Here is an 18,795-nt window from a genome sequence, read left to right as displayed (position 1 = left end):
GCTACACTATGTGCAACTACATTGCCCCCTCGCTTCACATGTAAACATTTAAAGGATGAAAAATAAATTTTACTACTAACAATATCATCATAGAAATGGAACACTGGTGCAGCCCCCTTATGCTCACTGTTGATAGCATTCACAACCCCTATAGCATCACACTCAAGGACAATGTCATCATAACCAAATTTTGCACTCCATATGCTGCAGCCCCTGCCTCTGCTAGTTCTGCTGACCATCTAACATCAAGGCGCTTCACAGCAGCCACCAACAACTCACCATCAGCGTTTCTAATGACCACCCCAAAGCTCACTCCAACCCCATTCATTATATGGGCATCAACATTCACCTTAACTGCAGGGGCAGCAGGTGGTTTCCAGCTCCCATTGGAAGATCCCAGGCACGGCCCTGTTCTGCTCACTGTCACCCGTGCATTATACAGACAGTAATCTACACAATACTTCACAAATCCTACTGCCACACCAACAGGATCAGCAACCTCCTCTCCTCCAAAAATGGCCTTGTTGCGGCAATGCCAAGCAGCCCACATTAATGTGCAAAATAAATTCAACACATCCCCATCAGCCACCCATAAAAACATATCCACAAAGGAGCTAGCAAGAGCATCAGCAATTAAACCCAAAAAAGTACTCTGAGCCCAAATTTTATTAGCAAACTTACAATGAAAGAGGGTATGAATGATTGACTCGTCACCATTGTTGCAAATGTTACAAGCTTTTGAAGGACGAATGTGGCGATTACAAAGCACCTCCATCACACCAAGACTCCCTTTACATGCTCTCCAAATGAAATGACAAAGCTTGGGGGGCCCGATAAATTCCAGACCTTCTTCCAAAGCATAGAAGAGTCACTACCATTGAAAAGTTCCCAAATACGGAGATGACCCATTCTGCCGAGCCAATAGCCAGATTTAACAGTGTAAATCCCGTCCTTTGTAGGCCACCAATAACGAGAGTCCTGCTGCCACAACTTTGGGAGGGGAACATCAAGGATTGCTCTAGCGTCGACAGCATTAAACTGAGCAGAAATAGCGTTCAAATCCCAGCAGCCACTGTCATAGTCAATGAGATTGCACACTCGAAGCTCCGGATCGTAATTAGGCAGGGGAGTTGGGACATGATTTTGAACCTCCCCTTGACACCATGCTTCATCCCACACCCGAATAGAGCTCCCATTACCTACTCTCCATTTTAACCCGTCCAACAAAAGAGACTTCGCCCCCCAAATGCTCCTCCAGCTATAACTCAGGTCATGACCTCGAGAGGCATCTATAAAATCAGAATTTTTATAGTACCTCGCCTTTAAAGTCGCATGAAGAAGGGAGTTCCCATCCCTTTGTAACCGCCAACATTGCTTCGCCAACAAAGCTTGATTAAAACATTTAAGATCCCTAAAACTGAGCCCTCCCATCGATTTTGGCATACACAATTTCTCCCAGCTATGCCAGTGAATTTTCCTTTCTGATCCAATCGAACCCCACCTGAATCGAGCTAAGAGCGCATGAATCTCATCAATTAAACCATCAGCAATTCTAAAAATGCTCATCATATAGGTAGGAATGGCGTGTGCAACCGCTTTGATCATTACCTCTTTCCCGGGCCTAGACAACAATTTCTCCTTCCATCCGTGCAATTTCTTCCAGATTCGTTCCTTGAGGCAAGAGAACACCACTTTTTTCGACCTCCCAATAATAGTCGGCAATCCCAAGTATTTCTCATGTCTATCAACTTCTCTAACTCCCAAAGCACCCACAATCAAACCTCTATGGTGAGAAGAAACTCCTTTGCTAAACGCCACTTCAGTCTTGCTCATATTAACTTTCTGACCCGATGCTCTTTCATATGTACTGATTATATCAGCAACCTTAGAACATTCTTGCAAATTGGCTTTAGCAAAAATCACACTATCGTCGGCAAAGAACAAATGTGATATCTTAGGAGCTCCTCTGCAAATCCGAACCCCACTAATACTCTTCTCAGCCACAGCTTTGGAAATAAGGGTAGAGAAAGCCTCAGCACACAATAGGAAAAGATAAGGAGAAATTGGATCTCCCTGTCTTAACCCCCGAGAAGGAATAAGGGACCCCTTAATCATCCCATTGTACTTGAAAGAAAAGGAGACACTCGAGAGGCATTGCATTATACGATTAATCCAAGCAATCCGGAAACCGAACTTTGCCATTACCTTCTCCAGAAAAATCCATTCTACTATGTCGTATGCCTTACTCATATCAAGCTTAAGAGCCGCCGTACCATCCCGACCTGTAACCCCTCTCTTCATAGCATGAAAAACCTCAAAAGCAACAAGAGCATTATCAGAAATTAACCTCTTCGGAACAAAAGCACTCTGTTGGATAGAGACCACCGATTCCAGCAAAGGTTTTAGTTTATCAGCAAGAGTCTTAGAAATTATTTTATATAAGACATTGCATAAACTAATGGGTCAGAATTCCGTCATACTCTTCGGATCTTGACACTTCGGAATAAGAACAATACAAGTAGCATTCACCTCATTTAACATAACATCACCCCTCCACCAACTTTTCACAAAACGCACCACATCACCACCCATAATTCCCCAAAATTTTTGAAAAAAGAGAGCATGCATACCATCGGGCCCGGTGCTTTGTTTGGGTGCATTTGAAACAGTGCCGCTTTTATCTCTTCATCAGTTGGCTCAAGCTCTAGGGTGTCATTCATTTCATCCGTGACAAGGTGCTCAATGCCTGCCAAAGCCTCATCAAAATCTGTCGGGGAACCTGTACTAAATAACTCATCAAAGTACTCTGCAATAGTTTTTGTAATCCCTGCTTCCGAGCTTTGCCAAACACCATTTTTATCATTAAGGCCAACAATTCGATTTCGAGCCCTTCTTTGACTAGCCGTATGATGAAAATATTTGGTATTTTTATCACCATCGCGCATCTCATTTGCTCTTGCTCGGGGATGCCAATAAGACTCCTCAAGGCGGCGAAGAACATCAATTTCGTTCACAACCTCATTACATTGTTGCAATCGAGTCGCATCAAGTCTGCCTCCTTGTAACATACTAAGCCGAGTTTCTGCTTTTTTAATTCTTTTTTTGACCACCCTGAATTCCTTGTCAGCCCAATCTGTGAGCTTCCCAGCTACATGATCAACTCGGTATTTCATAGACATAGTGCTGTTGTCATTCCAGGCGTTTTCGACGACCTTACCGCAAGCCTCACTCGATAACCACATTGCCTCGAATCTAAAAATTCTCCCCTGCCGCTTCTCTTCAAATTTATCACTAAATTTCAGCAAGATAGGCACATGATCTGAGTGACATATGGGGAGATGTATCACTTCCGAGTAAGGGAATAACGAACACCACATATCATCTGCAATAAATCTATCGAGTCGCTCTCGAACCATAGTACTCACCGAGTTTCCACGCTGCCATGTATAAATGTTGCCTTTGAAACCCAAATCCCTACACGAGCAATCATCCACAGCTGCCCTAAAAGCGTCACGGTATTTGGTTGTTCATCCCCTTCGATCTCCTTAAGGATCAACAAGTTTTGTTCAAAACACCAAGGTCTGCCAGCCATAATTTTTTCCTTGTCTTTCCAATGAAAGAATAGGAAAGCAAATCTGTTCGCCCCAATAGAGCGAATTGCCACACGTTCATTCAATCCCCATGATCTCATCATAGTTTTCTTGAAAGCATCTAGGTTAACTCCGCGGTTCGATAATAATCTCCCGACTAGTAATAGGGAAACCCTAGCATCAAGTTCACTTGTATTCACACCACCTACATCCACAACGTCCTTCTCCTCATCATCGATAGACAAATTGGAACACTGAGCAATCAAATCGTCAGCCATGGAAGCAATAGATCAACCACACTCGATGGTAGAATCGCCTTTCTTTCGAGGGAGCGTGCCCTTTCTTTCGAGGGAGTGTTTAGTTTTTTTAATTTTTTTTTTTTTTTTGAAAAAGATATATCTGAAAATCCACTAGATTTTGTTTTTGTTTTTAAAAAAAAAGTCATTACTTGATATACTCTATATTATTTATTGTTTATTGGAGAAAATTATAAATAAAATTGATATTATGAAAATACACATTTACATACCAAATACGAAATAACATATAAGACAAATTATTGCACTACTTATTCTTATACGGAGGGATTAAACAACTTTTATGCATCTTGAATGGGTATATAAATGTGTGATACTATATTAATATCATCGTGGTAACTAGAGTCCAAAAAACATCTTAAGTTTTATATGCAACACTAACTGATGTGTTTAACCATTAAATTCATTTCTAAATATGTAATGTAAAAAATGCATGACAATACAAGTATTTAACCTTTTCATTTTTATTTTTTTTAAGTTTATATTCTAATACTTTATGAAGCTCTATCCCACACATGTTGAGAAAGAGATATGGAGTATGAGATAGTAAATGAAGAAATCCAAGAAACCTCTTTTACAAGTGTCAATTTGCCTTCCTAATTTCTTTCTCAAAATTCATGGTAAAGACTTAAGTTGCAAGTAATATAAAATGAATTAAGTGTCAACATTTAAGATACTTTCTCTGACCTCGATAAAATCACATTTCTATTTTGTTTATCCGAAAGTTCATATGTCCTACTTAACCTGAATTTAACAGGTACACATTTTTCTTTAATTTAAATAATGTTCAATTTGACAAATCTTGATTACATGATTTAGTAAAGCTCCTAACCCTTCCCCAATTCTTTCCCCTAAAAATAATAACAAAACAACTTCTACTAACAAAGGTTTATGTCTTTCTCTAAAAACATGTGCTTATTTCAAAAGTCGTGAACTCTTAATCACTAGAACGTCCTAATTATATAATACTGTTCATACCAGGGGAGTAGTAAATATTGTTCGATCTATGTAAATTTAGTTTAGCTTTCTTAATTAATTTAATAATTTTCTCATACGCACTAAATTTTCTGCAAACAAAAGGGTAAATTGCATAATGGAGCATTATCAGCCACAACTAATCACCATCATGGAAGAGAAGAAGACAAGACTAAGCTGGATTCTCATTCATATTGTTGTATACTTTTATAATGCATTTTAATGATTGAGATTTTGTGTTCTTTCTTGTGCAATGAATTTGAGTTAAGGTGTCATAACTATGATGAAAGCATATTAATTTTGACCGAAGGGGACCAGTGTCTCTACTCTTACACCACATGGAGGAGCTGCATGTAGTGACATGCAAGGGATGAGGGATGTTGTGAACGGTGCGAGGTCATAGTATTCTATCTATTCATAGAGTGATCGTATTTATTCGTATGATAGATACAGGATATGTACTCTCTTTTTATTCTATATATAGTTAATAAAGAAGGGTGACTTTGGTTTGTTACATGTACAGATATACTTGTATGTATTTGTTGGGAGTTATGTCTATGTAATTTTTCTTTGATCTCATATATATTTATTTACGGAGTACTTAACTTGTAGATTTTTTTAATGACAGAACTTAAATTGTAGTTATTGAATTAGCAATTTAATGTTTACTCTTGGTCTCTTGGAGTTACGGTTTCTGAGTGAATCAGTTTGTCTATAATGAAATATTAACTGAGATAGTTAACATGTCCTTAGGATTACTTTTATGACATTATTGATTTGCAAGAAATGACATTTCTTTTATACAAGTATCAATTATAGATTTTCAATTCGTTTTTAAGCTAAAAAAAAATCCTTTCAGACTTGATCGTTTCTAAGGTTTAATTCTTGAGGTGGGTCACTTTGTGATGGGCTAAAAGTACTTCTAATCATGATCATTTGGGCTTAATGAATATATGTTGCTGTTATTTATTTTATATTGGGTCTAACCGATTTTTAATCCAAAGTATGATTACTAATATTGGCTTTCCGTTATAACTACGAGTTAAAAAAAATCACATTTTTGGTTTCAGGATTATCATTTTTTTTACCCATTTTATATCCTCAGTCATTAGAAATTATTAAATTAATCATATATAATTGCTAAATGTTTAATAACCAAGTGCGCATAAACTTACTCATGAAACTTACTCTAATTTTAAATGCAATTCAATTTATCAACATGTACGTTCACTAATTAATCTACATTTTTCATAATTAACTAAATAAACTTACAAATTAGCCAAAAGAAGTCACACTCCCGATCTCACACACTAGCAACACTACATTACTTCGCGCACAACGGCCCTAGTTTCCTAAAAGTTTTCACTAATTTAGTAATTTTATTTATTTATTTATTTATTTGAAAAATTGTCAATTATTCCTTCTGTCCTTATTTTTTTGTTTGGTCAACTTTACAAACTTTGCGCATAAATTCTCATTAATCTATAAGGCTATAAGAGATAATAGCCAAGTGGGGTCTTGTTGGATTCGTCGCATTATATATTTTTATATGTATATTTTTTTATACATATAGAATTTGAGTTACATATATTTTAAGACACGTCTTAAAGGTTGTAAAAACTCAAATGGAGCAAAAAAAAAAAAAAAAAAAAAAAAAAAGGACAGTGGGAGTATTACTTAAATAATGACCCATGTCAATTACAAATTACAAAATTACTACCCTTAAAACTGATAAATTATTACGATTGCTACCCCTAATACGGATTATTTAATTAACATGTACTCATATAGTGATATGACCACATTTAATCTTATGTATAATAAAGCGCAAACATTGGTCAAAGTGGTGCATAAGCGGAACACTTAGATAAGGGGAGGGAGTATCATGTTATTATTATTATTATTATTTATTTATTTATTTATTTATTTATTTATTTATTTATACACATATAAAGGATGTTTTTGGCTTAGGGGTCTGTTCACATTTACTGAATTGAGCTGAATTGAACTGATTGGAACTGAACTGAACTGAACTGAAATGAATATTTTATGAGAGAGGGAAATTAGGAGCTGAATTGAACGAAACTGAACTGAAATTAAGTAAATGTGAACAGACCTTTAGGCCCCGTTGTTAGAGCTGCACTGCTCTGCTCTGCTTAAATCGAATCTACTCTGCTCTGCTGTGCTCAAAAGAGATCTTCTCTACTCGGCTCTGTTCTGCTCTACTCGGCTCTACTCTGCTCTATTTTCAAATAATAATTAATAATAACAACAATAATAATTAATATTAAATAATAATAATTAATAAATTATATCATCAATACAATATTAATTATTATTATTGAATATTAATTATTATGGTTGTTATTAATAATTATAATACTTATTAATATTAAAAATAATTTTAATAAATATTAATATTAATAATAATTAATATTTATTAATCATAATAATAATTAATCATAATAATAATTATCAATAATAATATTTAATAATTCAAACTATTAAGAATCAATATTTAATAATATTATTAATTAATAATTTCTAATAATTATAACAATTCTTTCAAATAAATAAATAATAATAATAACAATTTCTTTTATAAACATTTGATGTTAGAATCACATTGTTTATGTGGGTATTGATTGTTAGTTCATTGAATTTAATTATTTTTCAAATCTTTCCATACATTTTAAGATTTTAAACAGAAAAGAGGTTGTTTTCAAGTAGTACCTTGTATATTATTATTATTTTTTGTAGTAGGAGTAGGAGCAGTAGTAGTAGGAGCAGTAGTAGTAGCAATAGTAGTAGTAGTACTAGTAGCAGTAGTAGGAGTAGCAGTAGTAGTAGTAGGAGGAGTAGCAGTAGCAGGAGCAGCAGCAGTAGTAAGAGCAGGAGTAGCAGCAGCAGCAGCGGCGCAGCAGTAGTAGCAGTAGCAACAGCAGCAGTAGCAGCAGTAGTAGTAGCAGTAGTAGTAGCAGCAGTAGTAGCAATAGTAGTAGCAGTAGCAGTAGCATAGTAGTAGTAGTATTTAACAGCATTAATAATAGTATTTAATCTACTCTGCTATCTTGAAATCTGCTCTGCTCTGCTCTTCTCAGCTCAGCTCGGCTCGGCTCTGCTATCCTGAAATCTGCTCTGCTGTGCTGAAATTTAATCTGTTTAGCTCTGCTGACCCCTGCCCTACTCTGCTCTGCCCTACCCAGAAGCTCAAAAGAACAGGGCCTTAGTCTTGAAAGGAATTTTCAAAATGTTAATTTTGTAGGATCTTTTACTTAAACTATATTGTACTCCCTCTATCACTTTATTTTTGCCCTATTTGACTTTGTGCGGTGTCCAAGATACATGTTAAAATGTTTATATCTTCATTTTCATATGCGTAAAAATTACTACCTCCGATTTTTATTAGTTGCAACTTTGGGGTATTATTTGTGAGAATTTTTTTCACCATATAATCCTGAGTTTTTTGTTTATTCACCATATACCCATGAAAATTCAAATTCACCATATACCCCTAAATTGTTATAATAATTCACTATATACCCCTAATAAAAATTAAGATAAGTGGAATTTAGTTAAATGTACCTCGAAATCACCTTAAATCTCCCCCCCCCCTCATCCCAAAATCACTCATCTCCTTTTTCCAGCTCCCGAAACCTGTCCAAATCTCTATAACTATATCCATATCGACCATATGATTGATTTTGAGGATAAGTAAAGGAAATTTAGGGTGGTTTTGGGGGTGGGAAAAAGAATGTGGGTGGTTTCGGGGGTTGGGGAATGTACTTAAGGTGGCTTCGGTTAATAATTAACTTTAATGATTGACCAAATTGACAATCATTAGTCATTAAGGGTATATGGTGTATTTTTGTGAAAACTCAAGGGCATATGATGAATTTAAAAAAGTTCAAGCGTATATGGTGAGTAAATTAAAAACTTTGGGGCATATGGTGAAAAAACCCGTAAAATATTCTAAAGTTGTAGCTAAAAAAATCGGAGGTAGTGTAAAAAGTTGATATTAATTAACTTTACAATGAGACGAACCAAACAAAATCCCACATGACTAAATTTCCTTCTATTGAACAACGGGAATTTGTGGTAAAAGTTTTTAAAGTTTGACTCACATTTTGGCAATGGAGCAAAAAACTAATGTATAAAGCTAAACTTTTAGCCAGGTGATGAGACACCGACACTTGGCGTTCCAATTTTTCGCCAAGTATCGCGCCACGTATGATAGAGTTATATAGAATTAAATTTGTAGGATAAAAAAGTTAGTTTAGAATTCTATTAAATTTTAAGATAAAATTTTCGATAAAATACCAATATTTCATATGTACAAATTGAATTATAATTTTATTCAAAAAATAATTAGATTTTAACGCTCATAAATTATCATATATTTTTTTTTGTATCATAATATTTTTTTGGAGAGAAGGAATTAGTTCAAAATGTACCACATCCATCATTTATAATATATTCTAATCAATTTAAATAATATACTTCACAATCTAATGTAATTTTATTACTGTGTGTAGACCTGTCAATTGGGTCGGGTCACGAGTCATTTCGGACATGGTCAAAAAATATTTTTCACCAATATTATTATTATTAGTCCTACTACATTACACATCAATTCTTAAGTAATTTTGTATCAATGATATGTTTTAAAATTTGACATATAGATTAAAAATTTATCTTAATATTCAATAAACAACCCGGGCATCGCACGGGCACAAAACTAGTATATATATATATATATATATATATATATATATATATATATATATAATCAAACATGTGCATTGAAACCAATAAAGGTAGAAAAAACAATTTTTGGACAACAATAGAATGAGTATTGTGTGGTTGTCATAATTAAAGTTGTCAAAAATTGGTCAAACCGACATGATACGAAACCTAGCTGAATAAACCTCAATTTAAATCTCGATTTGTAAGATACAATAATTTAGCATGATTTAAATGTGAAATAGATTCAATCTAACCCGACTTGATCGGACTTGATTCAAACAACCGAATTGACACTGACCAATCCGAATTGGACCCATTACAAATTCTTAAATGGACTTGGTTCACACTAATTTATTGTGGACCACTAACATTAGAGAAAGTATGGTTGTTTTATTAATAAAAAAAAGGGTCAATATAATTAAAAAAAAATATCACTAGCCTAAGTGGTTATTTTTGTAATGAAATATTTTATATACTAATCAATATAAATAATAAAGGCCACTATGTTAAAATTAGGTTAATAGTGTCGTATTTCAAGTTCACAATATTATTAAACGTTGTAGTAGTTTTAATAAAGGTTACTAGGTTAAAAATAAGGTTACTATATTAAAAATAATGGTCACTATATTCAATATAAAGTCAATTACGTACTTGCGTGTGTATAGAACTCGGGTCCACAATAAATAATATTATTGTGGACCAGATCCGCGCAATTCTTTTTGTTGGACCCATAGTCCCTTATTAGTTATTCAAAAAGTTTTACATACAACCGGTGTGCAGTAAAATACTGAACAACCGGTTTTTCGCACGTGTGAACAGTATTTTTTTTTTCCTTTTTCCAAAATAACTAACATCTTCTTCAGCAAGCTACAATGGAGGAGAGAGAAAACTCCAATTTTCCAGATTCAAAGCTCCTTCACCAAGCAACCATGGAGGAGAGAGAAATCTACAATTTTCGATCAACAATGCCGGAAACCTCCAAAGCTTCCAATTACGAAAACCTAATGCGCGAATTTCTGCAATTACAAAGAGAAAATCGACCACCATTAACGCAACATCCAGAGAAAACATGGAGTTTCGACCTCAATCAAACATTCAGAGAAGGTGAAGCAGAGAATTTCGTTGATGATTTCGATGAATTTAATGCTGATAACATTCAAAACTCAAAAGTTCCAGAAATTCAAATACAAGGTAATAATCTAAAAAAATACTAACCTATTGTTTGTTTTTGCTTAAAATTTTGATTTAATTTTCAATAATTAATGCAGATATTGAAAATCAAGGTGTTTCAAATACATTAGAAGATGAAGATCAAGTTATTCCGAACACACTAGATGAAGAAGGACAACCAGTAGATGAAGACGAAGGTAAAATTCTATAAATGTGACATATATTAAGGCAAAAGTTACATATATTATGGCAAAAGTTACATTGACTATATGTTTATTTATAAAAGCATTTATGCATGTCTCTTGGTACAAAAGTTACTAATATCATTACAAATGTTACCTTTATTAATACAGAAGTTACTTGTATTATATACCTCTGTACTAAATAACTTATTCTTTATGCATATGCTTAAGTGAATAACCCTATGCTCCCATGTTCTCATGCCTCTAGGTACTTGCTTGTGATTTTGTTCATGCTGTAATTGTGATTTTGGTTACAATTGTTACAAGAAAATGCTAAATATCTCTTATTCTACTAATGCACAGATACAAATCCAAAACCAATAGATACCACTGGTTTAGATATGGAAGGATCATTAGTTGGAGTGGAAAGAGACACTTATCAAGAAATTTATGACTTGTACAGTCTACATGCTTCTACAGTGGGATTTTCAATAAGAAAGCATACAACAAGGTATCGCTTACACACACGTATAGTCACAGAGAAGTACTATGTGTGTTCTGCGGAAGGAAAAAGACATACTGCTGCAAAGAAGACAAATATGGTTCTAATGGTTGATGAAGATAACAAGGATTTAAAACAAAGAAAACCACGACAAGTCTCCATTACAAGAACTAACTGCAAGGCAAGCCTAAGAGCAAAAATGAATGATGATGGAAAATTTAAGGTGGTGTCACATGTGTTACAGCATAATCATGAACTAACTAGAAAGCAGTGGCATTATTTGCATCGATCTGAGAGAGAAGTAACAATAGAAAAGGCAAAAAATTAAAACAATGAAATCTGCTGGACTTTCAACAATGGACACATATAATTACATGTGTACAGAAGCTAATGGAGAAGAAAACTTGGGGCATAGTGTTGTAGATCACCTCAATTTCTGCTCAAGACTAAGAATGGAACAAATAGAGGCTGGAGATGCTCAGACATTAGTGAATATTCTGATCGAAGAACAAAAAGAAGATCCTAACTTCTATTTTAGAGTGAAATTCGACAAAGAAGGTAGAATTTCCAACATTTTTTGGAGAGATGCAATGATGTTAGAGGATTACAAAATATACGGAGATGTTCTTGTATTTGATACAACATACAGAACAAATCGGTATAAACTTATATGTGCTCCTTTTGTTGGAATAGATAACCATTGGAAAAATTGTATGTTTGCATGTGCTTTCATAGGCAATGAAAAAACAGAGTCGTTTGTGTGGTTGCTTGAAACCTTTAAAAAATCTATGGAGAATAGAATTCCAACCTCCATATTCACTGACCAAGACCAAGCTATGGCTACTGCAATTGAGCAGGTACTTCTTTTTCTATTACAATATCATATTCACTGATTCCACTCTCATTTTAAGTCATTTTTGTGTTCATAACTTTTATGAATATAAGTATCACTTTTGTGAGTATAAATGTTACTTTTGTGAGTAAAAATATCACTGTTGTGAGAATAAGTGTTCAAGTTTAGTGACATATCACATTCTGAATGCAGGTATTGCCAGACACAAGGCATAGGCTATGCATATGGCACTTAGAACAAAATGCTATAACACGATTTGGAGCCCTTAAAAGGGATAATGAGTTCAAAAAAATATTCAACAAATGCTTGAAGGGATGTGTGACAGAAACAGAATTTGAAGAAAGATGGAAAGAAATGATACAAAAATTTGATTTGGTTAATCATGCATGGTACCAAAGGGTGTACAATCTAAAGGAAAAGTGGTGTCCAGCATTTAGTAAAGATTTCTTCTCGGCAGGAATTCTTTCATCACAAAGAAGTGAAAGTATGAACCATGCAGTAGGATTCAGAGCTAATAAATCAACAACACTGACAGAATTCTATAGAATCTTTGTAAGAACCATAAAAAGATGGAGAAGTGATGAGAAGTATAATGAGTTTACATGTAGCAAATCAATAGCCTTTACTTCATTGCCACTATCCGGAATGCTAAAGCATGCTGCTCAGGTAATTCTATATTCCTTTATTACATATATCTAAGAACTGAAAACAAACAATATAAGCAAATATAAAAATGATACATGCAAAGGAACATGACTGGTAGTAAGTTATTTCTCTAATGTACAGGTTTACACATTGTCTCTATTTAGAGACTTTGAAGAGGAATTTGGCTACTCAATGGCGACCACAGTACAAATTCTAGGGAGAACTGAAGAAAACATTATTCTTTATGAAGTATCGCTAGAAGAAAAGCCATGGTCTTCCCAACAGGTAAGTTACATACATGAGAGCCAAACTATATGGTGCACTTGCAAGAATTTCGAAGCTTCTAGTTGGCTATGCTATCACTGCCTCAGAATTTTACATCTACATTCTATTACAAGAATTCCAGAGAAGTACATTAGCAAAAGATGGACAAAGCTTGCAAAAACTGAAGTATGGAATAGAATGGAAAATAAGGATCCAAAACTCCCATATACACCATGGAGACATACAATGATGAGAAAATATTATAACTTAATCTTAAAGAGTCAAGAAAATGAAAAGGCAAGAGCATTCATGGAGGAAAACTTCAAAAACTGTATGAAAATGGTGGAAGACTTACTTGCGGTCGAAGCTTTTACAGAGGAGGTTGCTGCAAGTGATGACAATTCTAATGTGGCAGAGAGTGCTCAGAGTACCAATAATACTGCTTCTTCATCAACAAGTACAACCATACCCACTATATTAGACCCTAAGAGAGCTGTAACAAAGGGAAGAAGCAAGAGAGCAAAAGGAGCACTTGAAAAAGGGAAGAAATCAAAGCAAAAAGCATTACCAGATCCAAATTCAGAGTCTGGATCGAAGACACCTACTGTGCGACTTTTTTGAACTTGTAGTGAGTTTGGATGAAACACAATTGAATACTTTTTTGTAGTGATTTTATTTTTGTTTAATGCTACTATTGACTTTCATACAGAATTTTGAATTGTGATATGGAATTGCTTATGAATTATGAACATTTATATAATATTACACTGATACTTAAAAAAGTAATGCATATACTGGCAAAAGTGATGCATATACTGGCAAAAGTGATGAATTTACTAACAAAAGTGACACTAACACTTACAAAAGTGATGCATTTACAGAAAAGTAACACTAATACTCGCAAAAGTAACAATAATGCTCACAAAAGTGATGCATCTTCTCACAAGTGTTACTTTTTACTCACAAAAGTATTGCATATTCACAAAAGAAATATGTCACTCACAAAAGTGATATTTATATTCACAAAAGTGACAATAATTATCACAAAAGTGTCCGTTTTTAAAATTAATAACATGGTAATATATATGTTAAACTTCAAGTTTTCATTTAAATCAACTATATCTCTGTATGATGATATATGATACACTTATAAAATTATAATCAGAAATATAAATAAATAAAAATAAGAACAACAGATTACCAATATTTAATCATATATATATATATATATATATATATAAAATAAAATTTGTACAAACATTTTGAAAATATTAACACTAGTTTAAGTGTCGATATTTATCACTAGTTTCAACTTCCAAAAGTACTTAACTAATTACAACTTCCAAAAGTACTTAACTAATAACAACTTCCAAAATTAGCTAAGATTTAGAAGGAGTGTACTTCCGTGTAGCCTTTGTAGTTCGTTTTGATTTTGGAGCAGTGTCAACAGTAGGAGGAGCAGTTTCAGATTTCTTCTTTTTCTTCTCCGCTGCTGCAGCCTTCCTCCTTCCTTCAATTTCAGCAACATATGCAAGATCGCTCTTCTTCTCATTAAATTTTTCAACTTCTGCTAAGACATCAGATCTTGATTCGTTCATGTCAGACAACACGAGTTTTGCACAAATCTTAGCACGTAAAAATTTCCTCCCAGCAGCCTCACAACAAGAAAAGAAAAGGCGCATTAATATGTATAAAACATTAGAATAAACATAACAAATGAATTAATTCGGATCAGTTTCAAGATCACTCACTGTTCTAAGTTCATCTACAGAAAACGATGTATCACCAACAAAATGCTCCATATGACACATCATATACACACCACAGTCATTATTATCAACCTTACTCTTCCGCCACACTAAATCAGCAATTTTAAACTTGTAAAAAGGGACTTTTTCACTCTTTGGATGATTTCTTCGTGCAAGAATATCACCAAATTCAGAACACTGAAAAAAAAAACAGAATATTAAAAACAACAAAAAAATAAGATTAATATAGAAACATACTTTAAAATAGACAATAACATACCAGATAAAAAGTCAAATTTGAAAATATGTAATCATGTCATGACTCCAAATGATATTATCAACATAATGAACCAATTCATTGCCATGATCAATCACAAACATCACATAATGTTCATCAACAAGAATAGGAAAATAAACCTGAAAAAAATAGAACAAAAGTTAGAATAAAGCACATCCATCACAGAGTTAATATATATTAAAAATTAAGATATATACCAAGTCTGCACCAATAACATCACAACAAGAATTTTCATATGTAACCCACTCATCCCAAATTTCATGCAAATCCGAGACAGCAGAACTAGCAGAACTATCTTCGTTCCCCTCTGATACTTGCAAAAAAGCAAACTAAAAGGAAAAAATAAATAATTGAAAAGAGTAAGAAAACAAATAACTCAAAACAGAAAGTTGCTTACACTTTTCCTTGCACCAAAAAAGAATCTTTTAAGACCACAAGTATCATAAAAACATGATTCATTTAGATAAATGCAGTAGCAATCAACTACTGACCAACGAACCAAATTAGGATGCACCAAAGACACCATATCCTCTCTTGGAATGAGAAAATGCAATCCATAAGTAACAAGATTCTCACTGCAAGGTCAAACAATATTATTAATATCAAAACAAAAAGAAAAAGAAAAAAAAAAGGTTTCAAAAAATATGACAATTAAAAAAGAACTTACTTATTATTAAATAAGTGTTCCACCAGACAATAATCAAGAGCTTCTAAATATAATCGAGGTAATTTTTCACTAAAAGCACGAGAATTACTTTTCATAAATGGCGTAACAAACACTACACTCTGACCACCAATTTCACCACAGTCCAAAGAACACAAACTTTTATTCGTTCTTCTGACTGAACCACCTCTGCCACCACCATCTCCACCACCACCATCTCCACCACATCCACCATCTCCACCATCTTGTAGGGTAGACTTTGATGAAGTACTTGCATCAACTTTAAGTAACTCATCCACTGACTTCATTTTTATAAACTCATCAATTAAGCCATCAATAAGCTTATGATAATGCGGGTTAGATAAAAGCTGTTGTGTTTGAGACAACTCAATAGAATCAACATCCAAAGAAACAGAATGTTCAACAAAACGACTATGCACCAACCGTTGCAAAGAACTAAAACAATTGGAATTCACAGATGAAAACAGCTCCATGTTCCTTTTCATATAAAGAAACGCTTCATGCAAATCCTACACATTAACAAACAATTATATGAGACCAAGAACAAATGTTTTATTAAGAAAAAAAAAACATACATCAGTTGCATCACTTTTGATCTCAGAATCAGTTAATACTCCTTCAGGCAAATCGAAAGTCACACATCTTCTATCATCATCAATAGGAACCGCACAACCTTCTCCCTTACTTAAGTTGTTAACATTCAAATCAACACACTTAGCAGAAACTGGATAAGTCAATTCATTCAAAACCCCCTGACCAAATCCACCAGCCTTCAACTCCAAGGACACCCTGTTCCTCACTTTTTTATCTATCCAGTGTTGGATAAGAGGAATAGTGGAGTTCTCTACTACACCTTGGAAATTCAAACGATGAAAATACATAATCTTAAGCAACAACAAACATCCACTAATACTATCTTTAGCCTCAGAATTTTTGTAACTAACAACAGAATTCATCAACTTTCTCAAAACAAATGAACACCAATCAAGATTTTTAATCTGATCAACATCATCCACAGCATTAACTAACCTAAAATTAACAGTCCTATTAGCGGTAGGAACAAGCATACTACTAAGAGCATGCATAACAAATAACCTCTTAAATTCATCACCTCCATCCACCAACTCCTTGATCCTAGTTTCTAATCTAGCCAAAGGTATCAACTCCTTAACACCAACATCAAAAGAAGCTCTCCATTTATTTTTCAATGCACTATCATCTTGAGATTGACCTTTGTAACTACCCTTCATTTCAGGAACCTCACGACCTTCTACCTTAGGCAAACCAAAAACATCACACACATCATGCTTAGTCACAACAAACTCCTTACCATCAGCTACACAAAACATACAAGTATATCCATTAAAACTCTCAACAAGCCAAGGAAGTATACCTCCAACCATACTCTCCACACGTAAAGACAACAAACCACCAAATCCAACCTCTTCTACATCTTTTTTTTGAGTCGGAGAAAGCCCACTTATAACCTTAACTAATGAAGAAGGTCTACAACGACATGTAATTTTCCTATCAGGCCTGAAAAAACAAAAAAAAGATGCTTACCATTCAAAAATGATAATAACATACTTATATACTGAAATTTTAGTTATCATATAAAATTAAACATGAATTATGAACATTTATACAAATTTTTATACTTATTCTCACAAAAGTGACAATCATAATCACAAAAAATGATACTCATGAGAGTCATGACACTCATTACATGGATATAATATTCAAAAAAGTGATTACTATCAAAATTTTCACAAAATGATACTTGCACTCACAAAAGTGACATTGATAAATACAAAAGTGAAAGATATACTCACAAAAGTAACACTTAATATATTGACACAAAAATCACATAAAAACAGTCCTATTAATCAAAGTTACCTATACTCTTACAAAAGTCACAATTCCATTCACATAAGTATAGCAAATATACAATATTCTAAAACATAAAATCTTACTCGTCATCCTCTTTTTCTTGCCTCTTCCTTTTATTTCCCTTGGATGTACTTCCTTCACCTTTCAACATCTTTTTTCTTCCTGCATCCATTTTATTTACCGCTTTTTGAGCTCTACTATAACGAAAACCTTTGATAGATCCTACCAATTAATTTAAAAAAAAAAACATCACAATAGAAATTTTGACAAAATTTGACAAGATTGTACCAAGCAACACAAAAAGATAAACATATCCACCATGTTTGCCACACTAAAATCAAATGCAGCATTTAATTTATATATATTAAACTGTAAACGAAAATAGTAGAAAAATACCTAAAATTCATACACAAAATGCTTTCATCAATTTGATTGTACTACTATGAACATGCAATTTTTCATTTAAACATTTTTACAAACACCTAACAGGCAATTCTCAAAATAAACCTAATCTAAGCAAAAGCAACTGATTAAAACGCACAACTAAACAAACATAGCACAAATTGTACAAAAAAAAAATTGCGAAAATGAGAACAAACACTAACCTAGAGCAACATTATCATCACCAGAAACCTTCTTCTTCACCATTGCAAAAACTACAAAAATCCAAAACAACAAAACCCTAAAAATCGAAACACTTCAAAATTGAATAAAATGAAATAAAATTGAGAAAACAAACCTGAAATTAGCAACAATCAACTTCAAAGTGAAGAAATTAAAGATCGAAAAGAGAGAAATTCAAGTAGCAACGCCAAAAGCAAGAGACGAAGAGAACGAGAGGAGAGAGAAAAAAAACCAGAGAAAGAGAAACAGGAAAGAGAAGAAGAAAGAGAAAATAAGAAATTTTTTGGTTTTTTAAATTTACACGTG

General features: G+C 33.6%; 1 protein-coding gene and 1 long non-coding RNA gene across 4 annotated transcripts; one reads left to right on the top strand and one right to left on the bottom strand.

The window, feature by feature from the left end:
- Nucleotides 1–10,775: 10,775 nt before the first annotated feature.
- On the top strand, nucleotides 10,776–13,240 carry LOC110683672. Its single transcript, XR_002503651.1, has 3 exons — nucleotides 10,776–10,819; nucleotides 10,897–10,995; nucleotides 13,122–13,240. It is a non-coding gene; the product is annotated as an uncharacterized LOC110683672 (long non-coding RNA).
- A 1,695-nt stretch (nucleotides 13,241–14,935) lies between these two features.
- Nucleotides 14,936–18,662, bottom strand: LOC110683718. Of its 3 annotated transcripts, XR_002503665.1 has the most exons (5): nucleotides 18,605–18,662; nucleotides 18,471–18,521; nucleotides 17,949–18,087; nucleotides 15,958–17,511; nucleotides 14,936–15,865 (listed from the first exon to the last, which is right to left on the bottom strand). XR_002503665.1 is itself a non-coding variant. In XM_021860111.1 (4 exons), the coding sequence occupies exons 2-4, from the start codon at nucleotides 18,511–18,513 to the stop codon at nucleotides 16,503–16,505; spliced, it is 1,191 nt and encodes a 396-aa protein (XP_021715803.1). In that variant the 5' UTR covers nucleotides 18,514–18,521; nucleotides 18,605–18,662; the 3' UTR covers nucleotides 14,936–16,502. The 3 variants fall into 3 exon arrangements, 2 of the variants coding, with proteins under 2 accessions (XP_021715803.1, XP_021715804.1); XM_021860111.1 differs by having other exon boundaries at nucleotides 14,936–17,511; XM_021860112.1 differs by having other exon boundaries at nucleotides 14,936–17,511; nucleotides 17,949–18,027.
- Nucleotides 18,663–18,795: the final 133 nt, after the last annotated feature.

This window comes from Chenopodium quinoa, unplaced genomic scaffold (assembly GCF_001683475.1).
Source record: "Chenopodium quinoa cultivar QQ74 unplaced genomic scaffold, ASM168347v1, whole genome shotgun sequence".
In the NCBI taxonomy this organism is placed as follows: domain Eukaryota; kingdom Viridiplantae; phylum Streptophyta; class Magnoliopsida; order Caryophyllales; family Amaranthaceae; genus Chenopodium; species Chenopodium quinoa.
Note: the sequence above shows the minus strand (reverse complement) of the source record. Positions and strands in the feature narration are given on the sequence as shown.